The sequence below is a fragment of the Mercenaria mercenaria genome, chromosome 6, assembly GCF_021730395.1.
Source record: "Mercenaria mercenaria strain notata chromosome 6, MADL_Memer_1, whole genome shotgun sequence".
In the NCBI taxonomy this organism is placed as follows: domain Eukaryota; kingdom Metazoa; phylum Mollusca; class Bivalvia; order Venerida; family Veneridae; genus Mercenaria; species Mercenaria mercenaria.
In genome coordinates, this window is record NC_069366.1 from 35,549,408 (window position 1) to 35,573,491 (window position 24,084).

General features: G+C 33.6%; 1 protein-coding gene across 1 annotated transcript in view; it reads left to right on the forward strand.

The window, feature by feature from the left end:
• The first annotated feature begins 957 nt into the window (after window positions 1–957).
• LOC123550555 (inositol 1,4,5-trisphosphate receptor type 2-like) overlaps window positions 958–24,084 on the forward strand; it is a 73,478-nt gene continuing 50,351 nt past the window's right edge. The window contains exons 1-24 of the mRNA XM_045338987.2: window positions 958–1,052; window positions 3,227–3,300; window positions 4,305–4,432; window positions 4,918–5,004; window positions 5,810–5,887; window positions 7,682–7,762; window positions 10,536–10,633; window positions 10,953–11,043; window positions 11,423–11,510; window positions 11,978–12,085; window positions 14,732–14,877; window positions 15,102–15,180; window positions 16,304–16,398; window positions 17,419–17,544; window positions 18,017–18,067; window positions 18,326–18,406; window positions 19,060–19,245; window positions 19,695–19,817; window positions 20,188–20,316; window positions 20,843–20,953; window positions 21,545–21,622; window positions 22,116–22,248; window positions 22,491–22,600; window positions 22,962–23,078. Of these exons, the coding sequence (XP_045194922.2) occupies window positions 958–1,052; window positions 3,227–3,300; window positions 4,305–4,432; window positions 4,918–5,004; window positions 5,810–5,887; window positions 7,682–7,762; window positions 10,536–10,633; window positions 10,953–11,043; window positions 11,423–11,510; window positions 11,978–12,085; window positions 14,732–14,877; window positions 15,102–15,180; window positions 16,304–16,398; window positions 17,419–17,544; window positions 18,017–18,067; window positions 18,326–18,406; window positions 19,060–19,245; window positions 19,695–19,817; window positions 20,188–20,316; window positions 20,843–20,953; window positions 21,545–21,622; window positions 22,116–22,248; window positions 22,491–22,600; window positions 22,962–23,078 (2,493 nt within the window). The remainder of the gene's footprint in view (window positions 1,053–3,226; window positions 3,301–4,304; window positions 4,433–4,917; window positions 5,005–5,809; window positions 5,888–7,681; window positions 7,763–10,535; window positions 10,634–10,952; window positions 11,044–11,422; window positions 11,511–11,977; window positions 12,086–14,731; window positions 14,878–15,101; window positions 15,181–16,303; window positions 16,399–17,418; window positions 17,545–18,016; window positions 18,068–18,325; window positions 18,407–19,059; window positions 19,246–19,694; window positions 19,818–20,187; window positions 20,317–20,842; window positions 20,954–21,544; window positions 21,623–22,115; window positions 22,249–22,490; window positions 22,601–22,961; window positions 23,079–24,084) is intronic.

A 24,084-nucleotide genomic window follows, 5' to 3' on the forward strand; every position in this document is an offset into this window, starting at 1 on the left:
GATAGCTCTTTACCCTTCCTTAAGTAATTAGCAGTGCAACTGACTAAAATCTTAATAAAGTATATGACTAACATGATCACGCGACTACGATCCCTTTATTGGTTTATGGTGGCTTATTGGCCTAGTAGTAACACTCTCAAGTGTCAATTCGAAAGTGCTAAGATGGCAGAACAGGCTGACGGATGCCTTTCCCTCCTTTTGCTATGTCTCTCTTGTCAGTTCGCATTCTTGGCAGAGGATGAGTTTGGCATCCTGAGTGGCTGCCTATATACATTAGCATGTTCGCCAGGTAAAATGCGTTATATAAATCTTGTGTAATATATGATGTAAGCTGGGTACGTATGTGGCACAGCTTTCAACATTCTACTTTGAAATACCGCTAATTCAAACCGCATACTATACACATAAGCGAATAAAGGAAAACGTTACCGACTCTTAATATTCGTAAAATCTTGAACAGATTATCAAATTTGTCCATGTTGCCGCTCCTTTAGAAAGAAAGTTTGTTTTGGAACTATTTCTGTCCGTTTGCATGGAATAAACAGAGTTGAAAACTGTTGTTTTTGAACGTTTGATACTCCTTAGATTAAAAACAGTGTTATTCATTTGTAGTTGTAAATTAAAACGTCAAAGGCAATATGTATTCAGTAAACACTCTATAATCTTTGTACAATAAATATTTTCAACAAATGTCTTTTGTGTTTGTTACACAATAATAATAAGATGTTCAATAGATGAAAGGTGAGTTAATTAGGTGAGTTGACTAAAATACGTGTACTTTGATATACGTACCTATTAGCAAACCTTAATGTGTTAGAGTCATGCCCATTTCACTCTTCTTGTACACATTTTAATTCATTAACTGTACTTGAAATGAATGATTTTAATGTGCTAATATATGTCTCAATTTAGAACACACAAAGGGATATGCCTTAAGAATTGGCTACATTTGAAAGAATGGCACAGAACGTAGGAGAATATTTGTGTGTTGGTGACTCTATTTGTCTGTATTCTGTGGAGACAGAAGGCTTTGCTTACAGTCTCCAGTCCAGGTAAGGAATAGTTCTATGGTTTCTTTTCTTTCTAAATTTGCCTGTTTGTTTGACATATATGCATCTGATATTAATATGCCGCTGTGAAAGCAAGCTTCTAATTTCAGACAAAATCACATGTCTACTAGCTTTGAATTCGGAAATAATTCAGTACTCAGAGACTGACTCCCTCACGATATATGCGTGAAAGTAAGATCCTGTGACACCAGGATATGTAATTTAGGTGATTTTGCAATGTTTACAAATGCTAAAATTCCTGAATAGAAGATGATAGTGCATTGGCTTGGTATTTTATACTGAACAGATGCGCTCCAGTTGTACTCTTTTCGTAGACAATAACAAACAAATGTCAATCAATTTTCGTTATTTTCTGTCTGTGAGGAAAAAGTTTCTGCTTGTTCAAACGGATGCATGCGCTTGTAAAGCTACTATTTTCTCCTACTCAACGTAACTGCTTTTTCCTAAAAGTCCCCTACTCAACACAATTGCTGTTTTCAAAATGACTAAGAGATCAAAAAGAAATTTAATGTTTGAGTAAAGGGGATTATTATCATATTGAGGGGATTTTGACTGCCCCATCATTTTTGCCAAAGGGGTTTTGACTATCCGTTGAGGGGATTATGAACGCCTTCTTATTTCTGCTGAGGCGTTTTTGACGACCATGTCATTTTTCAGCCGAGGGGGTTTTGACTGAGGGGATTTTGAGCGTCTCCCTGTAAAGATACCTATGTAAATGTTCCAAATATGTTGCACACCACGACCATTTACTGCCAGACACGTTGAATCATTTAGACAAAAGGGAAACAATACAGAGATGTTTATTTTCGCCTTTATTATACAAATATAAATAATTCTAATATAGCACTGAAGCTGTCAAAATGTTCATTTGTGATTACCTTAAACAAAACGAACATTTATCTTTTTGTCCAAGTTGGGGTGCATGAGTAAGTTACAAAAGATATATGTCCATATTCATTAATATCTAAACGGTGTTTGATTCTATTCATTAATATATCGTAATAATCAGTTTGCAAAGCCTTGTTCTTAACTAATTTTGTACCTGAAAACGATATTTTGCACTGTCGGTGCATTCTTCTTTTGTATGAATTAATTATTTTTGCCCTATACTATAGGCGGCGGTTACCGCCAAAATTAGTAAATATACAATCCATTCATAAACAAGTCAGTCAGTGCAGTGCATTTCAACCCCGTCTAGTCTAAAATGTCATTCCGTCCAATATATTTGCATTCAACGCATTGCATTTTGAGACAATTTAATACAAAACTTCATTCCATATATTTAAACATGGAACGATGCATTAAAAAACGGGATCCGGACATTTGCCCCCAGGACATTTGCCCCCCCCCCCCCCAATAAAAAAGTGGACTGCTGGACATTTGCCCCCTCCCCCCAGTTGAAATTGTAGATAGGACATTTGCTCCCCTGTGCTTACTTCTGAAACGGACATTTGCCACCACCCCCCATATTTTTGTCCCCTAGTGATTGTTTTGGAACTTAGCAGAAGATAATTATCATATTGCAGATAACAATGTCTTTGCTTCTTACATCTTTCTAGTAGATAGTTGCCAAATTAACAAGTTTGAGTGTTAAAAACAATGCACAAATTAAAAAATTATAACATTGTTATGAGCACTTTTATAACTCAATAACAGGCTATTATTTATCTTAACACCTGAATGTAATTAACATATTCATCAAATAAGTTTCTTTGACTGAAAATTGCGAGGGGTGGGGTGGGGGGGGGGGGGGGGGGTGTGCAAATGTCCTATCTGCCATTTCAAATTGGGGACAAATGTCCAGTAGTACATTTTTTCATGGTGGGGGTGGAATGTCCTGGGGGGGGGGGGGGGGGGGGGGGGGGGGGGCAAATGTCCTACAACCTTGAACAACTTGTTACGATGCACCGTAATATAACATGATACCATGCAGCTCAATGTGAGACCGTTTAACACAACATGAGTACGTACAGTGTAAAGCGAAATGATTTATTACAACTTCTGGAGAGGTATATTTCAGTTGAGTGAAATTTTGATGATGTTGTTGTAGAGGTTTTTGCTTAAGACAGGGCCGGTGTGGAGAGGTTGTTCTGTATTACGTATTCCTCTTTCGGCTGAAGCATGTTTCAATCATTTTATAAATACATATATTTCAGTTCAATACACAGTCATATGTATATATATCAGAACCAGGACAGAGATAAGCCGACAAAAATACCTAGTGCTCAAGGTAAAAGTCATTAACGAATTTCACTATGAAAAATTGTTTCCTCAATGTAATTATACATAAACGTTACATTTCTGTATTTATTTTACTCCTTTTTGTTCCATTAATGGTCATATTGATTTGTCATGTACGTGAACTCAGTTTCTTGTTCGATTCTTTTACAATCTAAAATGTGTCGTTTAAAATGTATTACTTTATTCCATTTCACTCCCCTTAAAATCTTTTAATGATATATGAGTTGGTTATAGCTCTGAGTCTATATCTATTTTGTACTCATTTTGTATGTAAGCTTGTAATTAGCAAACAATTAGTTAAAATTTGCCAAAAGGCTTTTCTTAAATTTAATTTTTTTTGCTAAAACCCTAGCTCTGCTATCATACATGATAAATGGGGAAATTCGACGAGTGCGGCAATTTTCATTTAAACCAACTCTGCAGAAAGGTTTCCGAAAATAATTTCGGATTTCCCACTAATTTCATTTATGAAAAACTTATCAAAACGCAATTATTTCCATTAGTTTGTGGAAACATATTAGACATACTTCAAGTTCCTGCTACGTACTGTATTTTCTTGAGTTGTTTTCTTGGTACAGCATTGAAACAGTAACTGTCGTAGTAGAGAATAATATTACCATCATTAGTAAAAACAGCAACAACACATGACTTGATTATCTTAATTAATATCTTGCTTAAAGTCAGACCGACCAAATCACGGTAATATTTTCATCTTAAATGGTACAAGAAAATACCCATATGTCCAACTCAAAAATTATTTCAAGGACCAGCTGACACCTTTGTAAAACGATCGACCTTCCACAAGCTGGCTAAATTAAATAGCTTCCTCGAATAACTGCTCTTGCAGGGCTTGAAGCAACAGAAATGAAAGACAAGAGATTCCGAGTCAACGATCTTAAGTTAATCACTTGGCTATGAAGGCCCTTGACTATTTCAAATGTGTTGCCATGTGCATAAAAGTTTAACAAACATCTGATTTTTTTTAAATGACAGCATGCGAATTTATTGTCGGCCTCCAGAACAGATACAAACTGAATAAGAAGTACAGGAAACATCAGTCGATGGTTGCAAACTCTGAAGGAGACTACCATGAAGATGAAATATCCCTTAAACAGCATAAGGTATCATTTTATGGACTGAAACATTTAAGGTATTCAATCTAAATTCCCGAATGATGCTTTCGAAAAATCCTGGAACCGAGCGACAATTGCCGAGAGGATCAAATGAGATGAGAAGATCATCTGGCAAGACACTGTTTTACATTTAACTTGGCGGCGATGTTTTAAAATCGCCTCTTGTTCGAACAAAAACTACAAAATTAGACGAAGATTTACATTATCGTAAACAAAGATTGATTGTTAACAGATGATGTTCCAAAGTAAACAAGCAACTGAAAATAACAATGATTGAACCTGTTTTTGCCTCAGTTGCTGTTGAGTTGGTCTTTTTTTTTGTTTCTGCTTTTCAACGTTTAGCATTTTCAGCAATAACATGTAATATCTTAATCTTAAAAAGTAAATGTTATGTTTATGGCTAATTATTATTATAAGTCGTTGCTTTTTCTGTTTCGAGAGTTAGATGCTCGAATACCGAAACCTTATTTCAGATGGCGGCCGAGGCAGAAAACATGGACAATGCACAAGAACAGAAAAGACAACTCGGCAAACGTGTTAGATATGGTGAAATTGTACAGGTATCGTATACATACACACATCTACTTACTGCTTTATCCACAATTTCCGTAAAAGATACTATTAACTGAAGTTACCTATAAAATATGTCTTAAAAGTTTTGGGCTACATAACATATAACAAGAATACTTCAGAAAAAATGGACAATGAACAAAGTACAAACTTGGATTCATCTGTAAAGAGGAATATACTCATTTAATGAAACAATTGCAATTTAGGTATGAAGAGACTTAAGTGACCGGCATGACACAAAGTATATTCCCTTAATTAAATACACACGATAGTTTATGCGCCCCCACCAAACATCCTCTCTTCAGTCCTTTGACCACCTCATTTGTTTGCACTAAAAACTTAATAAACAAGCAGTCATTTTACATGCAAAAAGTAGTTTCAAAAAGGAGGTACTATGAGACAAGTGCTTCAAAGCAGAGCTAGAAACCAATCTGAACAAAAAAAAATACGGAATATCCAAGCACCATGTAAGAATAATTGGATATCCTTATTTATTAATTAGGAGTTATAATTACGGTCAGTTAAAGCACGTATTCAAAAATGAATACACACCCCTTGTCGCTCTCAAAACTTGAATAAGAATTGTCAGTAAATAAGCTGTCATCAACTTTGGAAAATCTTGAATTTCAAATACAAATTCAAAAAGTAAGTTATTATAAGACATGTATATCAAAGCAGAATGAGCCAAATCCCAATCCTAACATGGATTACACAATATCCGATCGCCTTATAAGAATGATCTGATTTTTATATAGAATAGTTAGAGTAATAATTATGGGTTTATTTATATTTCAGCTGAAGCACGTATTCACAAATAAATACATTCATACATGTACTTCGCAGACATCGCAAGTGGACAAAAATAATATGGTGGTATGTTATTGCTCTTATGGTTCATTCATATTAATATGGTTTGAATCTATCATTCATTTCCATTTAACCTTTACAATTGTCTATCTAAGAGCAGTTTAAAATCAATATGTTTTTTTTCAAATTACGGTTTTGATTTAGAATGTGGATGCATTCATATAATACATTCAGCATACGTTTATAACAGCTAAACAACATTTCATATAAAAGTATGTTAGAATTTTGATTTAAAAAAAGGTATGCGGAAATTCAAATGAAACAAGGATTTACAAACGGGAATTTCCCCATAAAAATGCAATATCGGTCAATGTATTAAATTACTTAAACATATACTGAAAAATATATTTCAATGTTCCATATACCACACCCTGGAGACAGTTAAACGATGTGTAACTTGTATTTGATTATTGTAACAACCCAAATCCTTTCACAGATTTAGGAATTCAAACAGTACTATTTATTGATACCGGAAATATGTAATATTGCTGCGTAAACCCTGCATCTTGCCTTCTTGTGGCTTGCATGCATCCTATGATTGAAGCAGCTTGCACGGTATGTGTGGTACGTGTCCGACCATATTGTAACATTTCTGACAAATGATTTTTCACTATACCAAGCGGTCAAGTTAATCAAATATCAAATTGAACTTCTTAGGGAACTTCGAGACCAATGAAAGAAAATTGAAACAAAGTAACCATAACTGTTATTAATTACAGCTTAGCAGTAATAGAAATTCTTTAATTGTTCCAATCAACCTAAACATGGGTAAACAAAACATATATACATCTACAATAATGAGTTTACATGCAAGATATTCTAACCTAACTAGATTAGAATAATCTAGAGTTATGTCTCGGTGCATCCGATCTAGTACTGTCAGTCTGCATTGCAGACAAGATTGATATAGGGTAACCATATGGCCATCCCTTTGGGAATTTGGTTTCTACCAACCCATCAAACTCATTACATTACAGCATCTCAGCCAAATTACATCTACTGCCTTCTAATCTATTTCAAATAAAAATCCAAAATGCCATCAATCGTTTTTATGCGAATGTTGAATCAGAAGCAGTCCATTCACATGCAATAGTATGACCTATTTACATTGGTGTACATGCTTCTAAGGAGTGAACCATGGCAAGCAAACTAAAATAATAACAAATGGCTGGTGATCAGGCTTAAAACCAATGTCGTCTATATACGCACTGTATAATAGTGCCGTTTTGCTTGTATTGCAAACAACAACATCAACAACAACAAAATACATGCACCAATTCAATGCTTTTATTTCTATATAGTGTCTCTTACATATGGCTAAAACTATAACGGTATTGGAAAATGTAGATTTTTCTTATTGCCTTAGTGAAACAGGATCATATCCCACTTCGAAGGGGTTGCCAATACATGTTTATTGTCTGAAAAAGGACATTCTGCAAATTTTAGAAAAATAAATTCTGATTCCCCATTAATGTAACACGTTTTTTAACTGCAGCATACAGAGCATAATATATAAGATGTTAAAAAAAAACACTTTAAGATTGAATGAGATAATGTAGTTTAAACACTTGCACAAACGAAATTAATTATAACGCTACATGTATTTAAAAAAGTATCACAATAATTATTCACGGGTAAATGCACGGTTACATATAACCTGTTTAATTGGTCTCATGTACGTTACCTAGATATAATAGACACCTATTTACTCTCCGATATTGAGTTTTGTATCTCTTTTATATCTCTTATACAATTCGAACTGAAATTGAATTACTAAAATATTTTTTATCTTTGTTGTAGATAATGTTGCAACAATACAATGCCAAAAATGCCCAGTTTCGTATTTTGCCCCAGTACAAGGTTAAATCCGAAGGAGAAGTGGTACGTATCTATTGTTATCTTTTAAAGTAGATTGTCTACCTATTTCTGAAATTCTGGTTGGAAACTGCGATATATAGGTTAGAATAAATTGAGTGTCTCGGGTAATAACTTCTTTGTAAATCTAACCATGAATAGTATTTTTATCAGCATTGCCAGACTGCTGTTGTGCTGAAGGTCTTGTCTTTAGGAAATCAAAAATATCTTAAAAGTATGAGGTTGACCACAATGCAATGAAACCGTAGTCACGTGACTGGAATGCGTGATAAAATCGCTAATTTCAGTGAGTAGACATCTGGAAATATCTAGTTTCACTTTCGTCTTACGCAGCCGCTGTGATGCATACTGCGAAGCATATAACGTAGCCTAAAATCATCCGCAGATATTCCTCTTACAATGAAGCAACAATGAATTTAAATCTGACACGAAAATGGGCTTTACAAGGCGAGAAAACGACACATTATACTGATATGTACTAGGGACTTCGGACACTTTCTATATGACTTTGCCTACTTCAAGAGTGAAAAATAAACCACTAAGAAATAAATATTTAATTACAAATACCATCAAAATACATATTTGAGATTATTTCTTAAAGTCAAATGTTCAATATTTGTTTCATAAAACGGTGATTGTTTGCTCTAAATAGAATTACGTACCTTGTTATATACATATTAAAGCTATTTTTCTTTATACAACATTGTTCCCCCCGTGCATCAAAACCATATTTGGCCAGCATATGTTGATATTAATTATACACATTTTCTGTGACTATTGTGTTGATGCAAAGAGGGGAACAGGACTTTTAAACAAAAAATATAACTACAGGGTGTTCCCAAATGTAAACTAACCAATACCTTTTATATTCATTTTAAATAATTTGATAGTCACATATTTTTGCATCTGTTTGTTACTCAAATAACATACAAATATTTGCAAAGCGTACACATAGGCATGTTATACATGTATAGTTGTGAGAGAAGAAAATACTGTGAATTCAGTATTATTCGCTGGGTTAAATTTTCATTGGCTTATAGCTGTAAAATTGAAAAAAATTACAGCTGTAAATATGTCTAAATGTTACAGCTGTAGAAATATTAAAGGTGTTGAAAAAGAGGGCATTATTTAAGGGACGAAAGCAGAGGTATAAAAAGTTTTAGGATGAATTGTAATTCCCTAGAAAGGGTAGCAATTAATACAAAAATTGCAAAATAAATGTTATAGTAAGTAAAGAACAAAATGTATTATGTTTACGGTATAGCAACTGCAAAATTCAAGAGTATGACACAAGGTAGAGACTATGCATCGGTTTATTATACTTCCTGTGTCAAGAAAACATATGACAATCTTGTCATTATGACTTTTAAACTTATCAGCTTCAAATATAGTGTAAATAGTTAATATATATGCTTAAACATGTCCTTTTACAACTATATTAGATAATTAAACATTTGCACTTACTCCACAACGGTTAAAATTCCAATATTTTAGATGATGTGGTGACTCTCTGTGAATTTCAGTTATATCCCGCCAAAATGCATTAAATATGGTTGACAATACTCATGTTTCTCTCCAAAAAAGTTACAGCTGTAATTTTGAGACATGACCATTTTACAGCTGTAACTTTCAACTATTTTTTACAGCTGTATTTTTGAGACCTGCATGTTTTACACATGTAAATTTCAACTGTATTTCTGGTCATAATTTCAACTTACAAGTCTTTTACAGCTGTAAAACAGGTCCTATTTTCATACAGGCAGACTCGAAAACGAACTAAAAGGTCCAGCCAAGTTACAAGTGGAATTTTTATGCAGCGACCTGCCCTACAAATGACACATTTCGAATGTGTTTTGCCCACATTTTAAGCCTTGATTTGCACAACATTATCTTTAGCATGGTTGCAGTCAGACCATCCTGAGTTAACTGTTTCCGACACAGCTTCCTTAGGCAAACCGCATAAAGAACTGTCATTTCGGATACATTTGTATTACATTTTTAAGCCAAATATTGTGTGTGCCACTGGTACTTATCCCAAGCAAGAACCCACCCTACGGCCTTGATAAGGTGGCTGTCTTTTCTTAGTAATTATGTTATACAGCACACACATATCTGCCATCACTTATAACAGAGCTATACAGACATGTACATGTAGCCAACTGAACGACTGTAATAAAACTGACCGGTCACTTATAAATGTCTATCTGTAGCATTCCTATTCACACATGTAATGCATCAATAACTTCCGTAAAGTGATAACATTATATTTTATGGAAATTAAACTTTCTATTTTTTTCAAAAAAAATATACCCTGGCCTAGATTAAATAAGAAAAACATCTTGATAAGAACAGATACAAACCAGTTTCTGCTGTAATAAGTTAACTAACACAATGGTTTATATGTGCTTCGAAACGATTTGGGTATTGTTTAAATACTTAATGAGAATTTTGCATTCAAAATGTAGGCTAGAAGCATGTGATAGTGTCCGAAGTCCTTTCGAGTGCACCACTGAGACATAGTCGGCGAATTACTACCATCGTACTTATACACCTTAAAATGAAGATACATTCCGCTGTCCATTTAGGGTTATGAACACTATGCAATAAGACATATTTGCTCTCATTTGTCGAGCAATGCTTCTCATTCTCGAAAGTTGTAAAACTTTACTCTCTTCCAAGCAGGTAGAATGTTTTCCTCCAACTTGCTCTACAATCGATTTGATTTAAAAATATACGAACTTATCAATAGTAAAAGAAATTATATTTGTTTGTCATTTAGGTGCAAATATATGACCAGATTGTATTCGAGAGCGTCAAATCACCTGGACACTTCATACATGCTAGCTCAGCCTTTCAGATTGACCATTTTACATTCGGGTAAGGTAGTTCATAGATTATTATGAGGTGTCACTTATTCTTAAGGATAATGTTATATCCATTAACTGTAAGAAAAATGATTTTAAATCAAACATTAGTTTGTGCTGTGTTGTGTTTTGCTGTGTTGTGCTGTGTTGTGTTGTGTTGTGAGTTTGCGTACTCTGCGTAAAGATAAATAAAGACATATGCAAACATCTTATTAAGTGATTGTTGCATATACAGAATGCGTACGCAAAGGTTTGTTTACACGTTCTGTGTTTAAAACAGATTACATATAACATGAAACATTGATTTGGCATATTTTTCTGTCTGTTTGTAGGTCAGAGTTCAACCTTGGTGTAGAGAGGTCAGGTTTTACATTGATTCGATTTAGGAAACGACCTCCAGCAGAAAGCTTGATATTTATTCGGGTAAATATTTCAGGTTGTATAAGAAAGATTCAGCCCGTTTGAACAGCAAATTAATTAAAGTAGTACTCTGTAACTGTTTGTTTAGCTTATATCATTAAATATTCCAATTTTGAGGTTCTATTTGTCATTTACAAATAGTAGGGGAAAAAGACCTATGGTATACTGAAGTTTGCCTCCTTTGGCTAAAACGAAGACATTCCTAAATTAGAATAAATCTATAACGACTGCTCTAACAAACAAAATGTTATATCGAGGCAAATGCCTTCTTTCCAACCAGCAAAACTTCTAAGTAAACTTACCCTACAAAAGAGCAACAATATGTTATGGGGAGCAGGAAACTCTACAGTAGTTGTACTATGCATATTTTCCCCAATTTCAGGGTGGAAATATAATTCGACTGTTTCACAAGGAACTAGAGGCGTATGTCGTTGCCGAGGGTCTGTTTGACGATGAGATCACCGAGGACGGTAAACACTTAAGACATTTTTTTTTTCTAAATCCCAGTTGTCAGGAACAAAAGCTTCATGAAATGTTAAGGTTCAATGGCCGAATACAGGTTGTATTAAAAATAAACTGTGGTATTTCAAAGTTGATTAGCGTTTTGATGTGTAACCAACATGTTAATATTTTAAACAAAAATTGTGATGATATCATCAACTAATAGACGTAATATTGCCCTCTACTCCATTAGGTTACCCCAAATATTGTTATCTTCTGGAATGATTTAGAACTAAATGAAACCGGGTGAGTCAACATACAGTCTTGTGTGTATGGCTTGTTAAATCACATAAAGTTAAAATGTGTCAAAGAAAGGAAAGAGGCACGAGATGAATGTTAATCTTGAATCTTCGTGTAACAAAAAAAATATTGTAGTTATATGTCAAAATTATCTTTTAAAACAAATACATTTTTTTTTACAATATTCTTTTATCAGTTCATTTCCGTGTTCGGGTGATGGATCAGCATAAACCACGAACCCTGTCACCACCGACTTCCGGTAACACTTTCTGGGTCATAGAGGCGGAGAAAGGAATATTTCATGGTAACTTTGATATCAATTAGTAATATAGGCCAATTTATTTTTAGCTATATTGCACATATTAATAGGATTCTGAACAGTCATATAGTAACCGACATAAAATCACTGATTCTGGATTCTTTTATATTGTTAAATTGTATAAATACAATTGTATGTATACTATGATAGCAAATGCCAGTTTTTTACTTTTCGCAAGCCGGTCGGAGATCATCTTCCTTCGATTCAATAGAAATCTATTAAACACAGAGATTTGAAATAAATAAATATAGTTATAACATATTTGTACGTTTTAACAGTATTTGCCATTTAAAATACTCTGTAGTCCATATGCAGCTAGTACTGAAACCTAGGTTCGCGAAAATATTGACCTAGTTTTCCAAAATATTACCGTATTTGGCCTGATGGCGAAACGTTAGGGGAAAAGCTAGAGTCTAACAGTGCATAGTGCCTTACACACAAACCTCTCCCGTACCTAGTTAGCATAACTAAATGTCAACAAATTCAGTACTCCTTCTGTTATTTTGAAACTTGCACATAGAGCCAGCAATCGACATTCGCAGTTTCGCATCTGATCAACTTTAGGGCACTTTCTGTTTAGGTCAGCTGAATGCTTGTTACAAGCTTTAAGAAATATCCATTCTAGAGCACTACAACTGTTACAACACAACGTCCGCCTTGAATATCATTTTGAAGGAAAATAGGGCCTTCAGTTAGTTTTGACAATGACCTTAATTTTAAGATTTAGGCCAATTCGCATCTAAGGCTGGAACTGCTACCTTTTTTCTTCACGGGAGATAATGCTATTCAAATTTTGTATAATTATGCCCCCTTCCTTCTCAAAAGGCAAGAGGGAATATCAGAAAGAAAAGCGAAAACGCAGAAAATTGAAAAAAGAAACAACATATCTAGTCGGTACCCAGATTGATATGTACACTGATGAATTGTTACCTAAGGCCACGCCAAATTGAAAAGTTGTTCATCGGATTTTTTTTTCTGAAAAAAAATGAGGCGGCGAGCGAAAAAATAATTAAACTGTTTTTTGGTTTTTGAGAAAATATCAGGAGCGAGCGAAGAGCGAAGAAATATATTTGTCTTGATTTGGCTCTCGATTGACTAATAAAAACCTTAAACTAGAATGCACAGCCCTTTTACATTAAAAATAATTCATCTAAGATTGAGAAAATTCGACCTGCAGATGCACAACAAAGCAAACTCAAAAGGTAATAACATTGGCATACAGTACAGTGTAATCAAATAATGTGTGCTTTTGAAAATGCTGTTAGAAAATATGTAATAAACAACAATGCATAACATGACATAGATCTGTGACTTGAATATTTACTGCTATGAAAATGTAGCATTTTTAGTTTTTGATCAAATATCTCTGTTACTATTAAAGCTTTTGACTTAAAAGTTAAAGTAGTTATTTATTATCAAAGTCTACACCAGGAGAAACAATCCCCATAACTCTGAATTTTGACAGAGTTGTGCCCCTTTATACCCTATAGAATAGTTTTGTTTAAGATTTATATAACGTCCAATAGCTCTGTTACTTTCAAAGCTTTTGACTAGTATGCCCCTTTTACTGGCAAAGCTCTAATTCAGAGTCAAGCACTTAGAAAAGTTGAGTGTGCTGTCTTACGGACAGCTCTTGTTCTAACTTTAAACTTTCATTAACAGATTTATCATTAAATTTGTTGAAACAAAGTCTGAAACGGATATTAACGTGGATTAACATTATTCTACTCGAGGATTGGAAAATTTGAAAATCTAAACTGGTCTGAACACAACTCATAATGTAAATTCCTTACCCCACCCACTTTCGTATACAAATGCTGATCATTTGGACAGGAAAAGCATAAAATAGCAAAGTGGCATGCATCGTATTGACCCTTACCAAAATAATGTAGATTGATGTTATCAAATAAATAAGTATGTTTTTCAACCGATTTTCAATGAAATAAATACGATTTTTTGTAGCAACACAATTTGGTAAACATTTGAAGAAAATGGCGTAACTGCATCAAGGGGAAATAACTTTAATGCAACTAAATATAAACATTATGATATATTATAGACGATGTATTTATTGTGATTAAAGTCCATTTTAGAACAATCTGGGACTGGAATTATAAGCATTTGTACACTGTTACGTCCGTAAAACATAGCGCACCAAAAAATTTTGGCTTGATTTTTTTCAATGGGGCGAGCGCAAGTCAAAAACAAAAGAAAACTATTTTTGTGTTTCTGAAAATATACGAGCGGCAAGTCCGTTGAACAACTTTTTTAATTTGGTGAGGCCTAAAGTTGCAAATGTAATTTGCAAAAAAACTGCTGACTGATTTGTTTAGTACATTTTAGGCCTTTCCTTTCTTTTTATAACAGAGAACGAGTTTTACAACATAACAACAAGTTAAGAATAATCAGTTTAGCATTTAACTTGATCGCGTCCATCGTAAATGACAAAATATACAGCGCTCTATACCATAAAAAGAAACTCGATTAGGAAATCAACACGTTTCACCTGAAAGTGCTTAATACAGAAAAAAGTAGATTCTATTTTACATAATTACATAATATGTTAAGTGGGCTGGAATGTGTTCCTCGATCGATTTCTCGAACCCACCTATTGTAAACATTTCTTTACAGGTGAGATTATTCAATGGGAACAACAAATACGATTACGTCACATGACAACCCGGAAGTACATTTGTATCAATGCAGAACATGAAGTTATTTTGGTCGACAGCAATGAGGATCCAAGGACAGTGTTTAGGCTTCACAGTGTTATTAATGTACGTTCGTTCTGTGTAATATCATAATTATTCTGACCATTCTGGAATTAAGGCACGATACTTTTAGCATTTCAATCATTTGTCAATTCTTGGCACATGAAACACATAATGAAATGTTACGATTGGTGGCATATTAGTTTGATTTCGACGTTAAGGTGTTTACTTCATACACTCGTCTGTCAATTATTAAACTAGCATTAATTACACTTCCTATTTTACTGTAGGAGAGAGATGAAATTCGGTTTGAGAGCTATTGCAGAATCGAGCATGTTCTAACCGGATCCTGGTTACATGCGCTGAAAGGTATGTAAGTAAATACAGAACGACTACTTTGACACTTGGTAATAAAATGATAAAAAATACAATATATCAAAAGGAAGATAAGTGTGATTTTGCATACACATTGTTATCACAGACAGACATGTTGACGACAATATCTTAGAATTTCTCATTTTAGCATTCAGTCAAAATCGATTATTTCACATGCCAACAGGTGAAAAATAACAGATTGTCAAGTCGTATCGGAGTCGCTTGATTTCCTACATTTCTTAATTGTATCATGGTTTACCTGCAGTTAACTTCTATCTGTATTATTGTATCATGGTTTACCTGCAGTGTCATTATAACTGTTAACGTTTATCTGTAATATTGTATCATGGTTTAACTGCAGTGTCATTATAACTGTAAACTTCTATCTATAATATTGTATCATGGTTTACCTGCAGTGTCATTATAACTGTTATAACTGTCAACTTCTATTTATAAATTATATTGTATCATAGTGTACCTGCAGTGTCATTAGAACTGTGAACTTCTATCTGTAATATTGTATTAGTTGTTATTCTCGTTAACCCCTACTCCTTCTATTACTTCTTCAACTGAGGAAGAGGCGTGGCTATAAACCGTACTCTAGCTAAGTTAGAGAACATGTCTTAGGTTGCATATAGAATACAATAGGCAAGTATTGAACTTTCTGAAACCGTTCTCTATTTCAGTTAGAGTACGCTTGTCACGTAATAGTACCAACGCTTAAGACGAAATGTTAACTTGTCAATCAAAATTAGTAGCCGAATGCGTTGTTCATATTGGCGGACCATGATACAAAACAGAAAGCGTAGGGGTCACTCGAATAATGAGGTTATTCTCGTGAACCCGTACTCTTTCTATTACATAATGCAAAAATGTTTAATATGAGAATCATTGTGCTAATTACTCATTGTTAAAGACTTGCTACTATTAAACATACATGTATATTTTGCCGTTGATTGAAACATCATCCATATTAAATAAACATTCTTTTATAAACAATTAATTATATACAGGTTTTATTGACTGTACATCAATATTTACAAAATTGTCGATTTTTATTGTGCATCATTTAATGTTGTCAAATATTAGAAAAATAACTAATTACATTCAATTGAAGACGAGGACTACATTCGGAAGCAGTTTAGAGATGAAGAAAGTTGTAACGACCAGTCGCTGAAAGGCTTGAGGGTATCAAGTGCTCTAGTGAAACGGGTGGGTATAGGTTTTAAATTTTTGAAGTTTTGATCAAAAAAGGGTCGATGTAGATCATTAAACTTTTGAAACAAAATGGAAGGGGTATAGCTTTTAAAATGTTTATTTTTTTTGTTTAAAGGGGATACAGCAAGGGCTGCCGGTTGGCTATTTAAAATTATTGCCATTGAATTAAATGAAGTTTACTTATGAATACAAAACCCTGTTATTTACAACGAAAATCGATAACTTAAAAAAAGGGTATATTTTACAAAGTTATAGAAAATAGAGTTACTAAACCGGTAATCTACATGTCAAATTATCACCAGAATAAGTGTAAAAAGTTCAAAAAATAAATAAATGTAAAACAAATCCATATCCCCGATTTGCTTAGTCGAAACAGGGCATTTCTTTGTGGAAAAGTAGAAAGGTATTATATGATTTGCATCCTTCATGTCCCCAAATCACAGTTAACAGGTTTCTGTGTTTTATTCTATTCCCCCGAGTTTGGCTAGTAAGATACTAGCTTAAACAGAAACCTATACGCATTGAGACGACGACCCCGGCGCGGACGGCGACGCTGCCTTCTCCGACGAAAGTGTCAGAGCAATAGCGCTTAATATTCTTTTACAGGTCGAGCTAAAAAGAATCATAACCTAAAGCATTAAATACTGTTATTTTAAAATAATTTATCACTTTAGTAAAAAGAATGCCTTTGAGTGTTTTCATGTGTTTCCTTTGTAAAGATAAAATCCGACCGAAATAAGGGTGTGCGAAAAATTGTAGGAAAACTACCTATATATATTTTTTCAAAAAAACCAGTATAAAACTTCATTAAATAAGAAATGAATACTTCTATCAAATTCATTTTTTAATAAAATTCTGCAATGAAGGAAAGACATAAAAGCAAATCAAGCAGTGATAAAATGCCCTGATGCCGTAAATTGATAAAAAGAAAAATAGTTTTACATCAATTACTTGCATTTGGTACTTGGAAAAGTTAATTGTAATTAAAATGAAAACTGTTACGATATTGTACAGGTGACGGGTAGTAGTGAAAGTCAGTACGATGATGCGTTCACCATACAAAGGGTAGAAGAAGAAAATCAATTGGAATTCAACTATGTTGCTGGTATGGTGCCGTTCCTCCAGAACCTTATCAAAGACGTAAGTTCTTGGCATTTTTTTAACAAACGTCCTTTACAAAAATGCAAACTCAGACTTAGTTCACATTAATGTATTTAGCCCTTCTGTGAAGAAAGTTCGATGTTGGTAATACATGTTTTGTTAGCTTCGTGGCTGAGTCGGTAACGACTGTCGATTGTGATGTATGGTTTTGTGACGCTGGTAGTGTTTATAATCGTAACAATCTTGTAAGTTGCATGACATGTGCTTGTCTGTTGCACCAAATTCGCAAATCTCATATATATGGCATATTAATTCAAACAAACTATGTAACCATAAGATTCTTATGACACCAGCAGCCGCTACGTCATTGGATAAATGCAACGTATACATTCTCCATATTGAACGGAAATGTTTCGATACATAACAAACTTTTATGTAAGGGATATTGATCGACTTTAGTAATACTCTTATTTGTATTTTGAAACTAATTAAGATTTTTTTCTTTTTATAGAGGCAAGTTGGCATTGTCCTAAATTCAAAGAAAACGCACCAGATTGTACAGGTAGGTGAAGTGGTAAACAGCTGAACTTTTTGTTGTTACTGAAAATATAGATATTCAGATAGAATTACAAAAAAAGTCTATGCTCAACATACATTGACACAAATTGACAGTACATGTTTACTAAGATTTCACGAATTACTTGCTGGCTGCCAGTTAATTTAAGCTACAAATGAACTTTATTATTTGTAAATCATTTTCTTATTATAGAACAGCTGCAAGTTTTATCTTAAAGAAGAGCAATGAACATTCTCTTTTCAGGCAATGGACGAACTACAACATTTCATGATAATAGATAACATGCCAAGTAAAGGTCGACAGAAATTGATGAGAAACCTTAGGGTAATGTAAAATTTTTGTGATATAAATGGATATCCATTTAATCTTTAACAATACCATTTTTAAAGGAAAGACATATTGCCTTTAAATATTAACTAACTTGTCAGAGAGAAATACTCTAAATGTTGCTAGTTACAATATTATATTTTTCAAGCATAAGCAGACTTAACGTCGACTTTTTTTAAAGATTTAAACTTTGATAAAGTTATCAATTGATTTATATAAAAAAAAAACAACAACAAAAAACAATCTATATATTTGTATTTCATCTTCTGTCAAATATCTACGTAAGTACAATCAATATCACTAAAATACACACATACATCATTGCACAGAGCTGAAAGAGACAAAATGTACCAGAAGAAGTATACCATTGCACATGAAAACGATCGTCGCATTAGTATTCAATACATATTTGATATATCAACAAACTCAGTTGCACAGTATACACCTGCCTACTTCAGAACACAAAAGTGTTTGCTGTTATTTAAAAGAAATCAGTTACATTTCAGGATCGTTTTCACTGCGAACATATTTTGTGTACAGAATCACTGAATGGCTGAACTCACGATAGCTTCGCCTTCCATAAAACGAAGTATTAATTTAAAGATGAGCAGATATATGTATTGTTTTAAAACTCTTATGTATTTTTAAAGGTGATAGATTTGCTGGTGAAGATTCTGCAGTTCCCGTTAGAAGGTGTAGCGGATGAGCACGCCATAATACTGGTATTCAAGGAAGCGTACGAAATACTGTACACCTACATGATTGGTAAAAGCAGAAAGAACGCCCTATACTTCGCCAAATACATCGAGTTTTTCCAAACACAGTTTACGCAAAAGGTACGTGGCAGTCCATTTTCCTGTTCAGTATAGTGTACACAACCGGTCCTAAGAAATTATGACATGATTTTCAAAATAATCTTACTCATGATCTTAAGTCTTAATCTGATAAAGTTAATGTGTTCGGTGATAATATACGACTTTTATATCACATAAATACCTAAAATTAGCTGTTTTCCCTACGTTACATAAAATGTTTTGAATTTCTGGCACACAAGTGTTCTCCTAATTGTTTAATAAATGTTAAAAAGATTCTTCGCTGAACTGAAATAAATTGAAGTTTTTGTTTCTATACATATCATAAAAATGATGTAAATAAATACTAGTATCTAAGCAAATGTTACAAAGTGAATAATTATTACTGTTCACTCCTGTGTACAAGGGAATATTTTGTTGGTCCATGTATAGTTTGTTTCCTCAGAAATTACGTTTATTTTCGACATTTTCAGGGCGGTATTGGTCTGAACGTTGCTCAGATGATAGTTGAACTAATACGGGACAAGAGAAAGATTGTTGATAGAATTTCACACCATCAAATAGATGAGTTTGTTGGGCTACTGCAGTCAACTCAGGTAACTGAAATGCAATATTTTTGTAGGTTCTTTACAAAACATATCGTTAGCTGCAAAGTAATTATCTGTGGAACAGAATCGTATGTCATGACTAGATTAAATTATCGGAACATGGCGATCTAACATGACATAATTTCATGCAGTGCTGTAGTTTGTACCTCTTTGTGTCTTGTTTACTGGTTATGTAAGTGCAAATTTCTTATCTAGTATTAAATGTTGTCCTTTTTCATCTCAAATTATATCATATGATGTGTGCAATTCATTTAGGTGAACGGTGTATGATATAGATAAAACAATCGGTCAGTATGCAATTATTACCACAGGGATTGGAAACATGCCAAATAATTTTTATCGAATTTTGTAATTTCAGAATTACAGATTTCTAGACTTGCTGCACGTGTTGTGCGTGTGCGATGACATAGCAATACCAAACAACCAAGTCTACATCGTTCAAAAGTGGATGCTGGATAAACCGGTACGTTTATTGAATTATTCAGGTGTTTACAGAATGTATTGAACAACAAAAATAGTAAACGTGTCTGAGCAATAAAAGCACCATCCAGAAGCCTTGCGAACCGAGTCTGCTATAAGTTTGTTTGGTTGCATTTTGTGCTTCCAAAGGATCTTCTTACATATTTTATTTACTATCACAACATCAATCTTTAAGTGTAATGCGGCGGCGTAAAAAGTCCCCTGTCCCGTACTTGGATTGTGTTGTTATATTTCTGGTCCTTTGGGATAATGGAGACCATTTAGTATAACTTTATGAATTCAGATTAAGCCAGTGCTAGTTGGCGTGGGGTTTATTGCACTTTCCATTATCTCTTATGAACAGACTAAACAAACCGAGTCTGCTATATTTGCTTGATTGCATTATGTGCGTCAATATCTTATAGATTACATTTTTATTGATACACATGTTCTGAACCAATAAAAAGGCAAACATTATACGCATAATTATCATTGTATCTTCCCATTGCTGTTTGAATGTAGTTTTAATATATTTATAATCTGTATTTTTTCAGAGAGGGATCTTTTTGACAGCTCGTGGACAAGACATCAATAAACAACCAAATATATTGTACATCACAACAGACGATGCAAAGACGTGGAGCGCTCTTCACGACTTTGTCAACGTAAGCTGCACTATGCAAAATGTCTTTCAAGACAAGTTTAAACTATGAAATATCTCAAAATATGGTCGTTTGGTTTCTACCATGGATATTTCCCTCTTTAAGCAGTGTTTGTTAATTGACACATGCATTATAAGTACTTAAGTTTTACTTTGCAGAACCAGAATTAGTCTTCAGAAAGAAACATTTTAACCGTTTCGGATAACGCGAACATCCGAATCAACAGCTTTCAATATGTTAGAACAAGAAACAAAATATATTTTTTGTAAAATATATGTATGTATGTCAATCAAAAAGATTATGATATTCCTAAATAACACGACTGCACTTTTTAAAGGAATATCATTGGCGTAGGAGCGGGGGCCAACTGGGGTGAGGCGGCCAGCTAAACTTACACATATTTTCCCTGAAAAAAATTGGAAAACCAAAAAAGAAAGGAAAAATGAAAAGTAAACGTTCTTCCCCTTATTGACAAAAGAAATCACATCAAATCCTTATCACCTTTAAAATTGGAGCCCACCCCTCCTCCCACTGTTCCTATGCCTATGTATATATATATCACATATTTCTAAAATATTTCAAAATGTTTTACAGCCCAGCCACGAAGACTATGATAAGGACAAACATGACTTCCTGCTACATCAGCTAGACCTGTTTATTGCTCTTTGTAAGGTAAATGTATATAATGGACGGACAACTCAATATAACAAGTTGTTTCGCATAGATGTACACACAAATATGAGAAATAAACCTGGATGGTATAAATAGGTTAAAAAAACTGTAATATTTCACGAATGATATTTGATTTTACGCTATACCGTTATACTTGATATTCTAGTAACAATGGTAACTATATGGTTGATATAAGGAGCAATAACGGCTTCGTTATTTAGTTTCAAAGTTTACATTTATTTAATTTGGACTGCAGATTTCTTCATTTAAGCTTAAGTACCACATGACATCCTCAAAACTATTTTATCTTTTAGTAATCATTAGTCTTGTTTTAGGACTTGAGGATGTTTTGCATTTGAAATAATAAGTATCCTGTTAAAATACATACTTCATTCAGCTGTTAAATATTTAGAAAATATTAGAAGGGCCTTTAGAACAAAAGGTAATATGTAATTAAGAACATTAAGCATGAAACACATCTGTGTGATTTCAGGGGCGCAACGACTTTGCTATCAACATCATAACAAAAGAGTCGAGGTTTTTGACCTGGGAAGAAACATTTTTGGCCCTGAGATCTTCAATTTTGCCAGATTCTATAAGAGCAAAGTACTGTGATATTACAACAAGTGAGTAAATAGAGACATAGGCTTTCTGTGAAAATAAAGTTTGAAATCACTGCTATGCATCTGACGATCGGAACGTTTCCCGTAGCAAACTTTAGAATAGGTTGGAGAAAAGCATATAATAATATACATTATATAGTTATATATAAAAATATAACTTTTAATAATGATATGTTTGAGTTCAAAATCGTGAAATAATTTAAATTACGAGACTTTTAAAACTAGTATGTTTTTTATCATGTTAGATTTGTTTGTCGACATCGGGAACAACTATTCTGTGCTGGCATATCCAAACATTTGTTTCGTGTATGATTACGTCGGCTCGAAGGACGAGGAGAAAAGTGCAGGAGATTTTGTGAGTAAACATTTAAGAAAAGTGCAGGAGATTTTGTGAGTAAACATTTGAGAAAAGTGCAGGAGATATTGTGAGTAAACATTTGACATATGGCTCATAGGTCGTTTTTCATTTACTAACAAAGGTTTTGAACTATTATAAAATATATTCATTTTTACCAATATATGTCCATCCTGTGACGGCACATATTCCTGTATATTCGCCTATCACTTTAAATGTCGCTTACATTTTAAAATAATTTCTATTCTAGAAATCTGAAACGGTTTATTTGGCATGAAGCATATCTTTTCTAATTTGTTATATTATTCAAAACTGAGAGTCGACGAATATAATATTTAGTTTATAATTTATATATTGACAGATAATGAAAGAGTTGGTCGCAATCTTTCCGGTGCTGAGAGACTGGATTGCAGAATTTTTGTCAGAAAACCTGTGTATGTATGCATCAGAGATTGGACACAACATGCTTATTGAGCAAGTAAGCTTGTGCTATACATATTTTCTTTACGCACCTACTTTATAGGGGCATACTCTATAACTGAGTGCAATTAAGTATCTTCAGAAACCATGTGTAAAGGAATTATTGCATCAAATGAAACAAATAAAAGAACCATCCAGCATCACCAGACAGTGTGCCTAAATAACACAACACATACGGCGCCGCAGCAGCAAGCGAATTCGCTGCGAAAATCACGCTATTTTACCTTATTTCTTGATTATTGTACACGCCCCTGTATTTATTCATAAGAAAACACCAACTCTCAAAATTTCAGCTAAACACTTCAGCAATAATAAAAGAAATTCACGTTTTACTATTTACCAAGTTGTTGTTGTACATTTTTGGGTGGATAACGATCTATTATAAAGACGCTATACAGGTGTTTATTCGCCCAAAACTGGATAGTTCAATATATGTTTTTCTTGAAAAATGTAATATGTTCTTCTTTTACGTATATCTAGCCTATAATATTCGATTACAAAATTTAAATCTGCTATTTAAATGTGGTCTTTACACTTGTACTTGCTGTCATTTTCGTCTGAATTTATAGGAGATATCCGTTGCATATTGATACTTTGTACATAAAAAAGTAACTATTTAAAGAGAATATGTGTTTGTCTTTGCATGATGATTCAGAATGAAGAAGTGTTCTAGTTTTATTTGAATAGGGAATAACAGGTTACTGTCTTTTGAGTAAAGGTTTCTCAGACGAGGCTAGATATGGCCCTGAAAGGAGCCGTTCTATTTATCATGCCATTATTAACAACTTTTTTTTTTTGTTAAATAGGAGCGCGAATTACTGAATACACGATTCGTACAGCACAATAAAATAGGCGGGGCTCTTACAATCTGATGTCCTTGGACTTTATCATATGTTTACACAGTGTAAAGTGTTCTCAGATCACTGACCTGACCTGAGAAAGATAGGCTTTATTAGGCAGTTGTTATATAATAATGTCATTATAAATATGAGCCGTGCCATGGG